The 19494-nt window shown below is 42.5% G+C and overlaps 1 protein-coding gene across 3 annotated transcripts in view; it reads right to left on the bottom strand.

Moving 5' to 3' along the window:
* ARHGEF38 (Rho guanine nucleotide exchange factor 38) overlaps positions 1-19494 on the bottom strand; it is a 160647-nt gene that overhangs the window by 79092 nt on the left and 62061 nt on the right. For 2 of the 3 annotated variants that reach the window (XM_069743688.1, XM_069743693.1), the window contains exon 4: positions 16777-16924. In XM_069743688.1, the coding sequence (XP_069599789.1) occupies positions 16777-16924 (148 nt within the window). Of the gene's footprint in view, positions 1-16772; positions 16925-19494 lie in introns of those variants that run through there. The other variant, XM_069743700.1, reaches the window with a different exon arrangement.

Here is a 19494-nt window from a genome sequence, read left to right as displayed (position 1 = left end):
AAGGTGTTTTTTTTATTTTTATTGAAAGTGGCAAGCCGGCAGGATGCGCTCTGCAAACAACTTTCAACTAACCTCTGCTCTAATCTGTACCTCCCACTCCCGACTCCAAAACTTCTCCCGTGCTGCGATAATCCTCTGGAATGCTCTACCCCAAGATATTAGGACCATTCACAATTTGCATAGTTTTAGGTGCACCCTCAAAACACATTTGTTCAGAGCGGACTATCACGTTCCCTAATCAAAGTCATTTTATGTTTGTATGTGTGTGTGTAGCCCATTCACTATCTCCATCTATCCCCCACCCCCTGAAAATGGCTGGACCATCATTGTAAATGCACCATTGTAAATACACACCTGTACTTTGCATCTCCCCCACCTCATTGTAGATTGTAAGCGCTCACAAGCAGGGTCGTCTTATTTTGCTTTAATTATTGTATTGTTAACATTGTTACTTATGACTGTTATGTTTGAAATTGTTAAACTGTAAAGCGCTGCGGAATATGTTGGTGCTATATAAATAAAGATTATTATTATTATTATCCTTCCGGGGCCAGAGTAGTGACGGGGTAGAATGGACACAGGGGGCAGGATTGGAGACACAGGGGGCAGGATTGGAGACACGGTGCAGAATGGAGACACAGGGGGCAGAATGGAGACACAGGGGGGCAGGTTTGGAAACACAGAGGGCAGGATTGGAGACACAGGGGGCAGGATTGGAGACACAGGTGGCAGGATTGGAGACACGGGGCAGAATAGAGACACAAGGGGCAGAATAGAGACACAGGGGGCAGAATGGAGACACAGGGGGCAGGATTGGAGACACGGAGCAGGATGAAAGATATAGGGGCAGGTTTGGAGACACAGGGGGCAGGATTGGAGACACAGGGGGCAGGACTGGAGACACAGGGGCAGTATTGGAAATATGGGGGCAGGAACGGAGACACAGAGGGCATGATTGGAGACACAGGGGGCAGGATTAGAAACACAGGTCAGACTGAAAGATATGAGGGCAGGATTGGAGACATGGTGGCAGGATGAAAGATATGGGGGCATGATTGGAGACACAGGGGCATGATTGGAGACACAGGGGGCAGGATTGGAGACACAGGGGGCAGGATTGTAGATATGGGGCAGGATTGGAGCTATGGGGCAGGATTGGAGATATAGGGCAGGAGTGGCGATATGGGGGCAGGATTGGAGACACGGGGCAGGATTGGAGACACAGGGGGCAGGATTGGAGACATGGTAGCAGGATGAAAGATATGGGGGCAGGATTGGCGACACAGGGGCAGGATGAAATATATGGGGGCAGGATTGGAGACATGGTGGCAGGAGTAAAGATATGGGGGCAGGATTGGAGACATGGTGGCAGGATGAAAGATATGGGGCAGGATTGGAGATATGGGGGCAGGCTTGGAGACACGGGGGCAGGATAGGAGACATGGCAGGATGGGAGACATGGTGGCAGGATTGGAGACACAGGGGACACGATGGGAGACACAGAGCAGGATTGGAGACACAGGGGGAATGATTGGTGACATGGTGCGGGATGGAGATAGATGGAGCAGGAATATGGGACAGGATGGAGATAGATGGGGCAGGATGGAGACAGATGGGGCAGGATGGAGACAGATGGGGCAGGATCATGGGTCTGGATGGAGACAGATGGGACAGGATGGAGACAGATGGTGCAGGTTCATGGGACAGGATCATTTGACAGATGGGGCAGGACCATGGCACAGATGGGGCAGGATCATGGGGCAGGATGGAGACAAATGGGGCAGGATGGAGACAGGTGGGGCAGAATGGAGACAGATGGGGCAGGTTCATGGGACAGGATCATGGGACAGATGGGGCAGGATCATGGGGCAGATGGGGCAGGATCATGGGGCAGGATGGAGACAGATGGTGCAGGTTCATGGGACAGGATAATGGGATAGATGTGGCAGGATGGGGAGATCATATGTGGGCAGAATGGATACTCATGAGGGCAGGATGGGAGAACATATGGCTGGAGCCAGGAATGAGATACACGGGGGCCAGGATGGGGGATATTATTACCATAGGGGCTAATTAAGGGATATTATTACTGCAGTAATGTATTTATTTTCTTTTTTGAGGATACTGTTTTAAATGGGGGGCGGTCCTGTTACTGTGCAGAGTCATACTATGTCACCTTTTATTCTTCATCTGGTGTAGTGTAGAAGTTGGGAAAAAAATAAGTAATGTGTTCTGAAAGTGGAGCTCTAGATAACTGTGTTATTTCCTGCAGAGATGAGCCCTGGCTGGAAGAAGTGACATTAATCTGTGCTGGATGAAGATGAAAGACTTCACCTAGAGGTGTCACTGGTGAGTCTGTGTGTTACCTATACACTGACACTATACACTGTATACTATATACAGCGGTCCTGTGTACAATGTCACCAGTGATCACTGTTTTACCTTTACATTATACACTATATGCAGAGCTCCTGTGTATAATGTCACCAGTGATCACTGTATTACCTGTACACTGACAATGCATACTAAGTGCCAAGATCTCCTGTGTATAATGGCACATATTGTGATATTAGTATTGTGTTTTTTATTACTGATCAGTATTGTAGTATTCAGTCACAAAGTGGTGGCAATATCTTGTCCGGCCATGGTGTGGTGGTATTTGTTTCTTGTATGTGGTATTATTGGTCACCATGTGGTGGTAATATGTGGTCAGGTCATGGTGTGGCGGTATTTGTTCCTTGTATCTGTTATTATTCAGTCACTGTGGTGGTAATATGTGATCTGGACATGGTATGGCAGTATTTGTTCCTTGTATGTGGTATTATAGGTCACTATCTGGTGATAATATGGTGTCTGGTCATGGTGTGGTGGTATTTGTCCCTTGTATGGGATATTATTCGGTCACTGTGGTGGTAATATTTGATCTGGACATGGTGTGGCGGTCTTTGTTCCTTGTATGTGGTATTATAGGTTTCTATGTGGTGGTATTATGGTGTCTGGTCATGGTACGGTGGGATTTGTCCCTTGTGTGTGATATTATTGGTCATTTTAAAAATTAAAAAATATACCTAAATTGTATTGCATATTTTAACAAATGTTTAATAGGTTAGAGCAGGGCCCAGCCAAAAGAGTCTACCATATCGTGTTGGCGGCTTAAAAAATCTTTTAGCCAAAATGAAGACTGCTGGTTATATGTGTGACCTGGTGATGGGAACTGTTAATGTGTGATTGGTGAGACGTGAAGTTTTTCCAAGAGAGCGCAGTAGGACTGTGGATAGTTCGAGGGGTGGCTGGGGTGGAGCCTGGGCAGGGTCTCAAGGGGTCCCCGAAAATGTTGCCAGTATGGGGCCACGGAATTCCTAGTGGCAACCATATTTACACTAGAAATCTGGCATAAAATACTTAAGAAAGTTTCAGATTTTACAACTTTTGGCGCTTTCACGCCAGCTTTGGCAATGCAGGGGAAAGATATATAAAAATTGTGTAAACAGATCTTTTAAAAAAACATAATTGCTGAAAGTTGAAAAAGAGGCCAGGGAGAACCAGGAGTGGGCATGGCCAACAATTTAAAGATAGTTTATTACCATTTATGCTACAAAATATAATGAATTTTGGAGCAAATCTGTACCTGAATGTAGGAGGTGTAGGTTTAATATTCTGACATTAGTAGACTTTAAAACAGATGTATTTATTAAGTGGTATGATAGTTATACTAAATGTGGTGTAATTTACTCCAATAACCTTTTTCAAGACGGACAAATAGAACGTTAGTCTTGAAATATCTTCCCCTATAAATAGTAAATTGTGAAATATGTCCATATAAAGGTGCAGAGTTAATGGACTGGCATCAATCTTTAGAACAACTTTTTTTAAAGAAATACTGGCATGATAATATTAAATATATAATAATATTAAATATATAATTAATAATATAATGATTCTGTATATGTTGTTAAATCATGTTATCCAATAGAGGGCGCAAGCTGCGCCACACTCTGGGCCGTTCTTCTCACAGTAGATTAAAAACTATTTCCTCCAGTGACTCATGCCTCCTGATCAATATCTAGCATGAAGAGTGAGTCACATTGCCTTTCTGAAATCAGAACTTTTAGGGGAATTTTGCTGTCTGACAGAGCACTTACTCGTGTAGGCAACAGACAGTGTCCGGAAATATTACATCTGGCAGCTATCAGTATTAGTGTAAAAAAAATTGTTGAACGCAAGATTGCAAATTAATATTTTATTCACATAGGTGCCACAGTCACAGGCATATTTCTAAGCCTAACCTCACGGAACAGAGCATTCAGCACAGCAATATATATAGTAAAACAATAATATAAAACAATTAGTAAATTAATTACAAAGCTAAATCTCTGTGTATTCTCATTTTTTTTACATTTATTAATCTATTTGCATGTAAAGGTATTAAAACATAATATGGCAATATCAAAAGTGTATGAAAAAAAGGCAAATACTGCACTGTGCAAAAGCATTAGGTAGGTGTGGAAAAATGCTGAAAGTAACAAATGTTATTAAAAATAGAAGTGTTCATGTTTTATTCTTATAAATGAAAAGAATGAACAAAAGAGAAATCTAAAACAAGCCAATATTTGGTGTGACCCCTCTTTGTTTTGAAAAGAGAGACAATTCTTGGTATACTTATACAAAGTAATACATTCTGTATGATTACAGTCAGGTGTATGAGTTATGATGAATTGAACCAAACAGGTAACGATGATCATCATTTTCAAGTCATTAACTAAAACAAATACAGCTGTGTAGAAGGCTTAAAGCTAGGTGAGGAGCAGCAAAACTCTGCTACAAAGGTGAGGCTGTGGAAGACAGTTTCCCATCACAGGTCATGGCGAGACTGCGAGACAGAGCACAGCAACAAGACACAAGGTAATTATTTCTGCATCAGCAAGGTCTCTCCCAGACAAAATTTCAAAGCAGACTGGGGTTTAGAGACATCTTAATTAAAACTCTTTTAAGAAGCGGCAAGAAACAGGCCATGTTGAAGACCATAGGCGCAGTGGTTGGTCGGTCAAGGAAAGTTAGTGCAGCGGATAAGACATATCATGTTTAATTCCCTTTGAAATTGGAAGATGTCTAGTAGTGTCATCAGCTGACAACTGGCAGGAACCAGAGGGACCCATCTACACCCATCTACCAAAACGGAGACGTTTGGCTATAAGTAGTCTTCATGGAAGAATTGTAATGAAAAACCCTTATCTTTGACACTGAAACAAGGCCAAGTAACTCAGCTATGAAAACATAGGAACTGGGGTGTCTAAAAATGGCAGCAGGTGCTGTAGACTGATGTTTCAAAATGTGAAATATTTGGCTGTAATAGAATGCAGTTTGTTCGCCAAAGCCTTGAGGTAGTACAGTAAGGAGTGTCTGCAGGCATCAGTGAACATTGGTGGAGGTTCATCGCAAATCTGGGGCTGCAATTTAGTCAGGATTAATGGTGTCCTCAAAGCTGAAAAATACCGGCAGATATTTATCTATCAAGAGACACCATCAGGCAGGAACCTCCCAGCCAGCCTCTAGTTTTATTCTGCAGTAGCACTATGACCCCAAACACAAAGCCAATACCATTAAGAACTATCATCAGTGTAAAGAAGAGAAATGACTCCTGGAAATAGTGACATGGTCCCCATAGGGTCCGGATCTCAACATCATTGACTCAGTCTGGGATTACATGAAGAGATAAAAGAGTTTGTACAAGCCTACACACACAAAAGATCTGTGGTTAGTTCTCCAAGATGTTTGGGAAAACCTCTCTGCCGAGTTCTTTCAAAAACTGTTTGCAAGTGTACCTAGAAGAAATAATACTGAAGGCTAATGGCTGTCACAACAAGTATTGATTTAATTAGCATTTCTCTTTTGTTCATTCACTTTGCGTGTATCTAATTAACCCCTTAATGACCGCCTATACGCCTTTTAATGGCAGCAGTTAGGGTACCGTCACACTAAGCGACGCTGCAGCGATACCGACAACGATGTCGATCGCTGCAGCGTCGCTGTTTGGTCGCTGGAGAGCTGTCACACAGACAGCTCTCCAGCGACCAACGATCCCGAGGTCCCCGGTAACCAGGGTAAACATCGGGTTACTAAGCGCAGGGCCGCGCTTAGTAACCCGATGTTTACCATGGTTACCAACGTAAACGTTAAAAAAAACAAACACTACATACTTACCTTCAGCTGTCTGTCCTCCGGCGCTCTGCTTTCCTCTGCACTGTCAGCGCCGGTCAGCTGGAAAGCAGAGCGGTGATGTCACCGCTGTGCTTTCCGGCTGGCCGTCGCTGACACAGGATGCAGGAGGAGTGCAGAGAAGCAGAGCGCCGGGGACAGACAGCTGAAGGTAAGTATGTAGTGTTTGTTTTTTTAACGTTTACGCTGGTAACCAGGGTAAACATCGGGTTACTAAGCGCGGCCCTGTGCTTAGTAACACAATGTTTACCCTGGTTACCAGTGAAGACATCGCTGGATCGGCGTCACACACGCCGATCCAGCGATGTCAGCGGGAGATCCAGCGATGAAATAAAGTTCTGGACTTTCCTCAGCGAGCAACGATCTCCCAGCAGGGGCCTGATCGTTGGTCACTGTCACACATAACGATTTCCTTAACGATATCGTTAACGATATCGTTATGTGTGAAGGTACCTTTAAGGGTACTTAATCCACAGCGTCATTAATTAACGGTGCTAAGGAATAAGGGTATAGCGCCCCCCAGTGTCAGAATTTCTCTGGGGTCTCAGCTACTGGGGGTAGCTGAGACCCCAAAGAACATGATTCAGGTCATTTTTTACTGACCCCGCTGTTGCGATCACCGTTATAGTGGCGACCGCAAAAAGAAAATCAATTTTCCATTTAATTTCTCTCTCCTCTGATGTGATCACACATCAGAGGAGAGAGAAATAGGGTCCTCCGGTCACCCGATCACCCCCCCGGTACTTCTCCTGTCTCTGCATGCCCCCATGAAGTCCCCCGGGCCGCTGGTGTCTTTTTCCGGGAGAAAATGGTGGGCACATGTGCAAGTGCGTCCGCCGAGATCTGCCGGCCGGCACCCAGCAACAATAGGAAATTTTACTTATTGGTTCATTTTGATCACTGTGATAGACCTTATCACAGTGATCAAAATATAAAAAATAGTAAATAAAACCCCCCTTCATCACCCCTTTAGTTAGGGAAAGATAATAAATAAAAATATGTATATTTATTTCCATTTTTCCATTAGGTTTAGAGTTGGGCTAAAGTGATTTGGGCTAAAATGAGTTGGGCTAAAGTTAGGGTTAGGGTTGGGGCTAGGATTAGGGCTAGGGTTAGGTTTAGGGTTGGGATTATGGTTAGGGTTGGGATTATGGTTAGGGTTGGGATTAGGGTTAGGGTTGGGATTAAGGTGATTAGGGTTAGGGTTGGGATTAAGGTTAGGGGTGTGTTAGGGTTAGGTTGGTGGTTAGGGTTATGGTTATGGTTGGGATTACAGGTGTTTTGGGGTTAGGTTTGTGGTTAGGATTATGGTTAGGGTTGGGATTAGGGGTGTGTTGGAATTAGGGTTAGAGTTAGAATTGGGGGTTTCCACTGTTTAGGTACATCAGGGGGTCTCCAAACGCGACATGGCGCCACCATTGCTTCCGGCCAATTTTGCATTCAAAAAGTCAATGGTGCTCCCTCCTTTCGGAGACCTGCCATGCATCCAAATAGTAGCTTTTCCCCACATATGGGGTATCGGCGTACTAAGGAGAAATAGCACAACAAATTCTGTGGTCCATTTTCTCCTGATACCTTTGTGAAAATAAAAAAAATGATTCTAAAGTAAATTTTTTGTGAAAAAAGTAAAATGTTCATTATTTCCTTCCACATTGCTTTAGTTCTCGTGAAGCACCTGAAGGTTTAATAAACTTCTTGAATGTGTTTTTGTGCACCTTGAGGGGTGCAGTTTTTAGAATTGTGTCACTTTTGAGTTTTTTCTGTTATATTGACTCCCCAAAGTCACTTCAAATGCCACTAACATGAAGTACAATATGTCACAAAATACAATCTCAGAATCAGCGGGATCCGTTGAAACGTTCCAAAGTTATAACCACATAAAGTGACAGTGGTCAAAATTGTAAAAATTGTCTCGGTCATTAAGCACAAAATTGTCTCTGTCACTAAGGGGTTAAAAGAAAATAAACTAACATAAATACTGTGAATGTACATAACTTCTCAAAACATCTTGATTTATCAATAAAAAAGTAGGAGCGGCACACACAGACATACTCGCTTTGGCATGGTATCAATGAGGATAGTAATGGTTGTCTGATGAATGTTCTGCCACACTGAATGCATTTAAGCATGCAAATCATCAAGATCCCTAGTAATTGCTGACAATAACATCCCAGATGTGTACGATGGAAGACATGTCTGGAGATGTTGCGAGACGTACCATGAGCAACCTGTGCCTGGCGTTGTTGTGCTGGAAATTGGTTCCTGGAACATTTTAGAGAAATGGCCGTACCACTCGTTCCACTGCCAAAATAAATGTAATGTGGTGAGCTAAAAGTGATTCAGCTCCAGTACATTACGCCAACCCACACCATGATCCTGGGAGTAGAACCTGTGTGATGTTCCATGGAGAAGGGCTCTTCAACGCATTGCCATGTGCCCTTTTCAGATTCAAAGAGTGGTGCTTAGTGATCCATTCTGTACTGCAAGTGACATTAGATGTCACATAACAAACCTAAGATGCCAGTGTCTACACAAGCCATCAGAAAGCATTTGCATGACATCGAGCTATGAGCCAAATGTCCAGTTACATGTGTTCTATTGACCTCACATCATTACTCACAAGAGCTATAATGGTGAAGAGTAACAGCAATAGAAGCGGGAATGGAGGTCTATCCTCTTCAACGATGAATCCCACTTTAGTGTCGAATGCGATAATAGCAGAAGATTGGTCTGGAAGCAATATGTGGTACACCATGAAGACACATTCATAAGACAATCTGAAAATGTCTCAAAAAGCCATTTTTTAACATGATGCTAGGTAGTATGTAGCATGTGCTACTATAAGTAGCCTACATGGCCTAATTGTGCTATTATTGTCACAGTTTGTATGTACAAATTATGGTTGCTTAAATAGTGCTAACACATTCCACTGGATTTTACAGAATTATCACTCTCACTTCTCAGAGGCTCTCACATTCAAATTCCCTATCAGCATGTTTTTGGAGTGTGGGAGGAAACTAACACGATGGTGTAGTAACACCTGGTGTCTACAGGTGGTGCCATTTTCCTTAGGATGAATGAATCTCAATGTGTATCTATAACAATGTACTCTTCAGCAAAGAAGAAACTCACCAAGAAAATATAACATCTTTTGCTTAAAAATGTTTTTATTTAAGAGGTTATTACTCAAAAAAAATGAATAACCTAACTGCAGGTGAGGTGGTATTGCGTATGCACTTCCTCATGGGAGTGTGCCTGTCACGCCGTCTACCGCGACAAAGGGGCAGGACGGCGTATTGGAACCCGAACCTGTCCCTGCCACTATAAGGGGCCCTGGCTTTCCCTTATCTCGGGGGTACCTATGAAGGTTAGGAGGACCGAGCCGCCAGCGTATCCCTGTCTCCTAAGCAAGCCCTATAGTGACCCCCACTCCCCCCAAGGGAGGTGTACTGCACCAGAGAATAAATATAACAAATAACAGGAAAACAGACAATGTAAAGGAAAACCAAATTTAGCTTAATGCTGCAAGGCACAGCACAGCAGAAAGAAACACCAGATGTAAACGGACAAAGCAGTAGAACAACAGTTCCCAGCTAGCTCCTACTCCTGGCTTGGTCGCTGAAGAATGAACTAACACCGACAGTCAGCTGATGAACCAGGTGACCTTTAAAGGATGGAGGGAGTGGTCATCACAAGCATCAGGTGAGCCAGCAGCAATGCAGTAACATCAGCGGCCACCGGGGGGAAGAAACTGCATTAACCCCCGATGACCAGAAAGGAAAAAAGGTCTTTAACTGACAGAAAAGATACTACTCAACTCAGAATCTGCTGTTATGCTCCATAGCAGCATAGTAAATGGCACTAGGTAAACAGGACTCCAACAGCCACAATACCACAGACAAAGGAGAAGTCCACACACCTAGCTGGTCTACATAGAAATAACTCTACAACCAAAGATGACTATGTGCCTATTTAAAGGGAGGTGGGGGTGATAACCAACCAACATCAGCTGACTAGCCTGAAAGAAGCTGCCGGCAAGAGACTGACATTAACTGTTGCTGGACCAAAGGAATAAAACTACATTTAAATTCCAGCAGACCCAGAGCTGCCAAAAGTCTCTTAATGTTTTGTGACACTTATAGACCTTTAGAAGTGAATACACATATGCACTACCACTTACTTTACACAAGGGCACTACCGCATGGGAGCTGGGGACATGCATGTGTACTACCTATAGACCTTTAGAAGTAAATGGAGATGTGGTCACACATGTGTGCTATAGGTCTTGGGGCATAGGATCCAGTTCAAATCTGTGAAACACGCAGCTATTATATATTTACTGCCTAGGTGAAACATTTTATTAATGGGATTAATTCTACATACGATACTGGCACAGACATGACTAGTACATTTTTTGTCACCAGATATTTTACAGTATTATTGTACTTTATACTTATAGTAATTTCTTATTATGCCATTATGAAGAGTCGGATTGCAATTTATAATTATTATTATTAATTTTATTATTAGTAAGATTTGCACAGGTTTTACAAAAGGCATGGAGGAGTGTATCCCAAGGTTTCCTGAAAATGCCTCATATCAATAGGTATTATACCGTTCCCGATCTGTTGAATAAACTTACCGTAAATACTGCTGTAAACCCCCCATGCACCTGTGCATATTAAGTGCATATGTGAATAGATCGTCATAGGGAAAATGTCAGCTCATTATGGCATCAGTCAATAACAATGAAGGAACATATTTTTATGATAACTGCGCCTTTAAGAGTAAATAATTAAAATGCTTTGAATAGGAGCAGCATTCCCATATTCCTTGTGGTAAAGCCCATCTTTTCTGTGTCATTCACTATCTGATAAAAGCAACATTCTATGCTGAATACCCATTTTGAACATCTATTTAACATTTTGCTCAATGCCTGCAATTCAATATAATTAGCTTCTTTTTCTTGTTCATATTCTTTGATTTCAATACCAGCCGGGCTGTGGTGTCAGACAGAGGCGCATTTCATGTTCTCAAAAGAGAAAGATATTATAAAACTATGTGAGAAAGGCTGGGCCGTTCCTGTGATGTGGTTGGAGCCAGCAGATTGTTTGCTTTGGGAAGAACCTGGGCAGACCACTGATCAATGTGCTATATGGGGATAAGCATCAAACCAGACCAAGACGTCTGTAAGTTGTCGAAATAAAAATGCTCTTCAGGCTTTGAAGAATGGGTCATTACTTAACCTGCCTCAAGCACATGGAGGAATCAATCGTTTCACATTTTAATTGAAATGGTAATTACGATTCATTATGAAGTATCCACCTATGACAATTATAGACTAGCAATAAAACAAAAATGGTATTCAGGTCTTAGGCAATGGAGGCTCATATCAGCGGAAGGGATTGGTGCTCAAGTTTGTACAGAAAGAATTGAGGTTAACTCACAGGGGAGAATGATCAGGTTGGTTAAATTTCAAGGCCAATTCCTTTCTTTCTCCAAGGAGAAAAGGAGATGGTAGAGTTGTCTGGCTGGTTTACTATATCCAGTGAAAATACATCAAGGCTTAGCCAATGCATATGTGGAAGATGGCAGAGATTGCTGTCACCCACTCGACCAAAATCTATCTAAGGTGTATAGACACCCCTCAAATCTCAATTTTACTACCCCAATCTGACAGTCCTTACTTTGGCTATTGGACATCCAAAAAATAAAATTCAAAATCGTTCTTTTACTTATCATAATTAGGCTTGGTTCACATTGCGTCAAGGCAGTCCGATAGACGGACTACGTTACACTGTGGCATAAACGCGGTGTAACATAGTCCGTTACTGCAATGCATTGACTGCAATGTCGGACGCATCGCTAGCGCACGCCCACAATGGGCGTGCACTAATGATGTGCCGTCATAGAGTGACGGACCCGGAGATGCGGGCTGCAGCGTTTCTGGGTCTGTCACTGCTAGCTCAGATAGAGCTAGCAGATGCTCTATCTTCGCTAGCGCCATTGAACGCCAGCACTTGCGCTAGCAGCAGCCCGTTAGCGTATGTGCTGAACGGGCTGCTGCTAGCGCAGTGTGAACCCAGCCTTAGAGTGTGGGGTCAAGAGATTCTTGATCCCATGCTACTTGGTAAAGAGAACCTGTAACTATCTATAGAAGTACTCCGTCAACACACAACAAATAGGTCATTAGTCCTTGGAAAAGGAGTAGAAAGAAAAACAGACACCAGACTCCTCTTACCTGGATGTCAAAAACAGAAACAATAATGCTATGTTATGCTATGCTATTGAATAAATCCACCACCGTCTAGACCTCTTCAATTCTTCCCACTCTCACCACTTTGACACAATGTTTACGCCTCTGCTCAGATGCAATTTTCCAGTGCTATGTAAAAGACTACAGATCTCCAGTTATGACTATGATGGGCCACATTTGGTAAATGCACAATTGATAGCAGTAGAGAAAACCTTGGCTGTAGTGATTAAGTGCAAGGTTTACTACGCCCCAAAACAGAGATCTTTGTCGGCAGGAGCGTAATGACTGCAGAGGAAGGGGTCTTGCAGACGCCATCGCAGTTTTCAGCTGAATATGCATCTTTTCGTGCACGTTCAGCTGAAATACATTGTGGCGCAGAAAGCCACCAACTTCCTGCACCGCAATAGCTATAATGGCTGCTGGCCTAACAGAGGTTTACCAGTTTCAGGCAGCGCATGATGTCACTGCCATGCGCCACCCTGTTCCATGCGCCAGCTATGTAGGAGGAAAAGGACAAGTTAGACTAATCATTGTTTTATTGTTTTTCTGCGTTAGAGAAAAGTGCCAGAACAAGGAACATTATTATAAAATGTGGGCCAGGATGGGGGATCATTACTAAAGGATAGGGGCCAGGATGTATGGCATTATTAAAGAGGACAAAATGAGAAAATTATTACAGAATAGGGGCCAGGATGGGGGACATTATTACAGGTAGGGTCCAGGATGGGTGACATAATTACTATATTGAGGACAGAATAAAGAACATACTTTACTAGTTTATGGTGGCAAGCTGAAGACATAATTACTGAAGGAAGCCAATTGGGGTACATTATTACTATATTGGGGCCAAGTGGGGGATTATATTATTGTATGGGGGCTAGCATGAAGGACACTATTACTCCACAATGAGGGACTTCAATAATATTCCCTGGTGTTCATAGATTTTTAATTTAAGGAGCCACGGTATGGGACGTTCCAACTGTGTCGAGGCATAAAAAAAGAACGCTATTACCTTATGGAAGGGGAAATGGTGTACATTACTACTGTATTGTTGTTTATTATTAATATATTAGTTTTAGTATAGTCGGCTTGTTCAGTAAAAATATGGGGATATTTGATATTTGGTAACTATATGACTTCTATTTAGAAATTTTACTTTGAATCTTATTGCCATGTTTTCTATGAGATTAATCTATTTTATTTGTAGTCTTTATTTTTTAATAAAGGAGCTATGTCTTTATATAATCTAAAACACTACAAAGGCCCGTATATACGACCAACATGCTTGTAGGGGCCTAGTTTCATGTTTTACATAGGAGGCCATAGGACTCAAGTTAAAGGGACACTGTCACCTGAATTTGGAGGGAACAATCTTCAGCTATGGAGGCGGGGTTTTGGGGTTTTTGATTCACCCTTTCCTTACCCGCTGGCTGCATGCTGGCTGCAATATTGGATTGAAGTTCATTCTCTGTCCTCCGTAGTACATGCCTGCACAAGGTGCAATCTTGCCTTGCGCAGGCGTGTACTATGGAGGACAGAGAATGAACTTCAATCCAATATTGCAGCCAGCATGCAGCCAGCGGGTAAGGAAAGGGTGAATCAAAAACCCCAAAACCCCGCCTCCATGGCTGAAGATTGTTCCTTCCAAATTCAGGTGACAGTGTCCCTTTAAGCCACTACTTGTTGAGAATGGGATTAAGAATAACAGCAGAATTATAAGAAAAAATTTGAATCTCTAGAGAAATTAATAATGAAAAAATAATCAGTGCCATTCGTAGATTCATGTTTAATGTCATATTTTACTCAAGACGAATGTTGGCAATGCGTCCTGAGCCTTTTGTTCCGTGAATAAACCTATATAAGAAACTATACGAAGCATATGGTATTTAATATTAGGGTATGTGCACAAGGAGTTTGATTTTTTATGAGGTTTTGGAACGGAGACTCTCCAAATTCTCCTCAAAAACTCAAAATGCCTAAAAAACTTGGATGTTCTGTTCAGTTTCTGTATCCCTTTTCTGTGGTCCAAGTTGGGTTTCTCAAGAAGTCCGTCAAGTCTTGTGACATTCTCACCCTGGGCCTTCGAATGCCGAATCAGACATTTACGTTTGAGTATTCAATAAACTTTGTTTTCAGTTATAATGTTCTGAGTTTGCCACATCACCCATCCCTCTCAGGAGACATTTGTCTCTTTAAAGAGAACCTCTCTTCATGATTTTCCATGGTAAAGTAAAGGCATGGCCATAATGATGCTGTTATACCGATTAAAGGGAACCTGTCAGGTGATGCAAACTGTGGGCAGAATGTGACAGTCATTGGCTGTACGGTCACAGCCATGTATGTTTGTCTCTGAAACGCCCGCAGATAGTTGGTGGGGAACGAGTCGCACTGTGAACTAGTTATACCGACGTGTCCCCGGCGGTTTCTCCCCGCCCGGCTCAGTTCCCAGCAGTGTTTCAGAGACAGACATACATGGCTATGATTATACAGTCAGTGCTTGATACATGCTACCAACGATATAGGCAGCATGCATCAACTGACAGGTTGCCTTTAAGTAGATACCTTTAGTGAAGAATTCCACATCCTGGTTGTAATTTAATCAACATTTGAAGTTTTGGTGTAACAAGCTGTAGGTGAATTGGGGTGAGACTATGGGTAGGGTCTTCGGTTCCTGCCTGGCTCCTCCGTCTACCTCTGGTGTCAGTATCTTCCACTTGTTTTAACATTTGCATCGGCAGTGGTCCTTGCTGCTGGCAGTGCTTGTGCAGACTGATCTCCTGGCGGTCTTCAGTAGGATGGTACCAGTGGTGGCTCATACCCAGATTGAGATCTTGGCTCATTATTGAGCCGAGAACTCAATCTAAGCATGTGCCACCACTGGCGCTATTTCGCTTAATACTGGCGGCAGGTTAGTCTGTGCAAGCACCAGCACCATTTTACTGAAGACTGTTGGGAGATCAATCTGGGCATATGCTACCCACGGTGATGTCAGCATTGGCATGAACTTTAAACCAGGAGGCAGATACAGACACCAGAAGCAGGTGGAGGCTCCAGGTAGGAGCAGAGGAGCTAATGACCCTACCTTCAGTCCCTCCCCTATGCCCCTAAAACTTATTTCACTCAAACTTCAAATGCTGATTAAAAAACAACCAAGATGCGGATTTTTTCACTAAAGGTAACTATTTAATCTGAATAACAGCGCCAATATGGCCATACCTTTATTTTAACAGGCAAAATTGTGATGACATGTTCTCTTTAAGCAAACTTCTGCTTGTTTCTCAGCTATCTGCATTTATGTCCTGACTCAGACCTGCAGTTAATCCATCATCTGCTGGAAACATAAGAAACCTTTTCTAGTGCTGTTCACACAACAAATGCTGCTGCAGCAATATGTATCTTCTCTGCAAGCAAGTATTCTGTTTCCCTGTTCATCAATGGTGCCTATGTTCCTGCCAAAGACCATCTGTCTGCTGATAACATTCAACTCCGTCTTTAATCATTTATTTGCTGCAAGTCCTGGACTGACCATACATCTACAGTTCCTATGTATGTCTGCTCTACTGGCTCTCAGTCTTCTGGTGTTTCCAGCTCCACTTGTCTGCTTGCTATTCTGCTTACCCTGGTATCCTGGTTCTTGGTGATCAATGTACTTTCTGGAATGCTCAACTACAGTTTAGAGCGTCCATCTCATCAGGTGATTCCCTAATAGTAAAATGTTTAAAGGGATTTTTCAATGTTAGAAAAAATGTGATTACAAGGAGGAATAGAAAAATAATAAAAGACCTATTACTCACCTCAATTGTAGCGCCACAGCTCTCTGGTGGTTTTGTTTAATGTGCCTGAACGATTATGTCTATGATTACCCACATTACCGATATGAATCATTGCATCAACACAGTAAGCAAAAACCATCAGGTAGCGCTAGTTTATTTTTCTTTTTCATTTTAGTAACTATATTTTATTATAAAATTAATTGTTTTCCATAAGAAACACTGAGCTGAATACTACAGGGCTGCATTCACACCACGTGGTGCTACGATATAGCACAATATTACAGAGATGTTTCTTTACTATAAGCAATGTTTCTTGGTAAGCATATCTTTATAGCATAGCATGTCAATATTTCAGGTATTACATTTCACTCAATACACATAATAGAAAATGCAAGTTTATAAATAAAATATAATTTCTATGATCTCTAATAGGATTTGATGTAGCCTAGAAGTTATTGTCCTTTGCTAACAGACCAAAGCCTAAAATGTTCAGGAACAAAACTGCAAAAATATATTTGAAGATAGTCTTACTTTAATGATTTTGTATACTGTCTTAAATGTTCCTTCATTTCGGGGTCTTTCTCGTAGCACTCCAGTAGAGAGTGGGCTTCATCGTGGTGATAGCAGTAGATCTTATACACCTCTTCTAGTGGACATTTAATCTCCAGAAACAATTCACCTGCAGACGAGAATCAGCGCTTCTATGAATTCAATACACACTGCTGTCATTATGCGAATTTACGGTATATATAGTATTGTCTGCTAGCTAAGTTTATATCTTGTTGCATAAATAACCTGTCAATCACCCAATGAATGAGCAAAACACATTGAAACAACTGCCAATTGGTCAAAGTTTACCGTTCAGCGGTCGTAGTATGTTGGTCCATGTAAACTGACCCTAAGGGTATGTTCACACTTTGTCTTTTGCTTTGATGTCACGAAGTGACTGTCCTAGCGTGACACGACCTGACGAGTGGACGGTCACCAAACAGCAAAACACACAAGGGTACACCGAGGACAAAATAACAACAGTGGTCCCTGACAATAGGGATCAGGGGAATGGACACCTCCTGCACTCACCTGCGGCTGTACCCTAATCTCCCTGACGTCCCTATATGGGTTCTTTCACCCGTTGCCGAGCAGGATACCTAAACCCTCACTTTCCCTGCTCCTAACCCTAAGTAGGAAATTGGTAAGTGAAGATAATGGTCCCACCGCTGCACTAAAACAACACAAGGTAAGGTAAGATAAACACCACGGGGAAAAGGAAACACAAAACAACAGTTAGCTTTTCTTTGTTGAAATGCACCGCACAGCAGAGTAAAGCACCAAATTACAGCATTTAACTGAAGCACCACTGCCTAAAGAAACCTTCAGTCTTCATCCCGGTTGGTATCCAAAAGGACCTGTATAACCAACAGTCAGCTGATGCATCAGATGACCTTTTGAAGGAAGGTGGGAGTGGTCACCTTCTGCATCAGCCAACTCAGCAGCAATGTAATTACACCAGCGGCCACTGGGGGGGAGGAAAAACTGACATTAACCCCAGGTGGCCTGAGAGGAAAAAAGTTTTAATATGAAATGCCAAATCTGCCACAGATGCAAAAATGGATCATGACATTTGATTTCAGAAATCTCATTTACTTTGCTGGTACTGGAGAACTCTATTATTTTTTCAGCAAAAAAAAACAGTGTGTCAATAAGCCCAAAAAAGGGCACCTCCAGTATTTCCCAAATGTATGGCTACTTCTTGCTGCAGACTCACAGGTATCTGATAGGTATGGATAACCCTTCATTGCTAGTCTAAATTCTAGTTTAAAGGGAGTTGGTCCCTTAACCTATTTATTTTAATATATGTTTTTGGGACATGACTTTGTTGAGTTTACTAATATATATAAGTGCAGGCAGTCCCTGACTTATAAACATCCAACTTGCATATGACAACCTCGGAGGAATCCCCACAACAGAGGATACTCTCCCAGATTTAGTACTTCATATTTCATCTAAGGTTATGGATATGGCTAAACTATTTGGCCTCAACAAAGGTTTATTCTTTTGTCCGGTGACCCGGACAGATTCCTTTGACATTGAAACTGACCGTACTCGTTTTTTTAGGTCCTTAAGGTGGAAATATTTTTTCAAGAAAACTGAGTGGGAGGTTGATTTGTCATCTTCTCCTGAAGAGGTATCAGGTGATGTTATCCTGTTTCAGGGTAAGACTCTGGGCCTTAAGCCCCCGTCACACACAGCGAGATCGCTAGCGAGATCGCTGCTGAGTCACAAGTTTTGTGACGCAACAGCGATCTTAGTAGCGATCTCGCTATGTGTGACACGTAGCAGCGACCAGGCCCCTGCTGTGAGATCGCTGGTCGTGTCGGAATGGCCTGGGCCATTTTTTGATCGTTGAGGTCCAGCTGGGTAGCACACATCGCTGTGTTTGACACCTTACCAACGACCTCGCTGACAGGACGTCCCATTGAATCATCATGAAATAGCATCGTTCTACAGATCGCTACAGGTCGCTACAGTTCGCCGCATCGCTGCTGCGTCGTTGGGGAGATCGCACTGTGTGACATCTCACCAGCGACCACATAGCGACGCTTGAGCGATCCCTGACAGGTCGTATCGTTGTCGGAATCGCTCAAGCGTCGCTATGTGTGACGGGGCCTCAAGTTAGGAGTAAACAACATTTATCGATTTGGTCTCCAGGGAAGTTAAAGCCTAGATCTAGAGGAGACCAAATCTTTCGAAAATATAGGTATTAAACACAATAAAAAATATATAAACTGGCCAATAAACGATGTACATTGCAGGTAACAAATTATGCACGGAACTCTTTGTAAAATCATCAGACAGAAACTCATGACTTCATTATGATACTTTTCATCCAAAAGCAACAATTCACTCTCTACATAAATGTCAACTACAATGTGTTGAGAGGATAGTATCTGATCTGATTAAAAAAGAGAGACAGAAAAGACATGATCCAGAAATTCAATAATTGTAGATACCCTGGTGAAGTATTAGACCAGTCATGGAGAAATAGTACACATACTGACCTTCCAGTCATGAAAAATAAGAAGGATAGAATCCCACATATCACTACGTCTGGTACACATAAAATAAAAATCTCCAATATTGTGAGGAAACATTGGCATTGCCATAAAAGGTATCGTCCCACTCAGCGACGCTGCAGCGATATAGACAATGAGCCGATCGCTGGAGCGTCGCTGTTTAGGTCACTGTAGA

Source organism: Ranitomeya imitator, chromosome 1 (genome assembly GCF_032444005.1).
Source record: "Ranitomeya imitator isolate aRanImi1 chromosome 1, aRanImi1.pri, whole genome shotgun sequence".
In the NCBI taxonomy this organism is placed as follows: domain Eukaryota; kingdom Metazoa; phylum Chordata; class Amphibia; order Anura; family Dendrobatidae; genus Ranitomeya; species Ranitomeya imitator.
The sequence above is the reverse complement of the archived record's forward strand: the minus strand, read 5'-3'. Positions and strand labels throughout refer to the sequence as shown.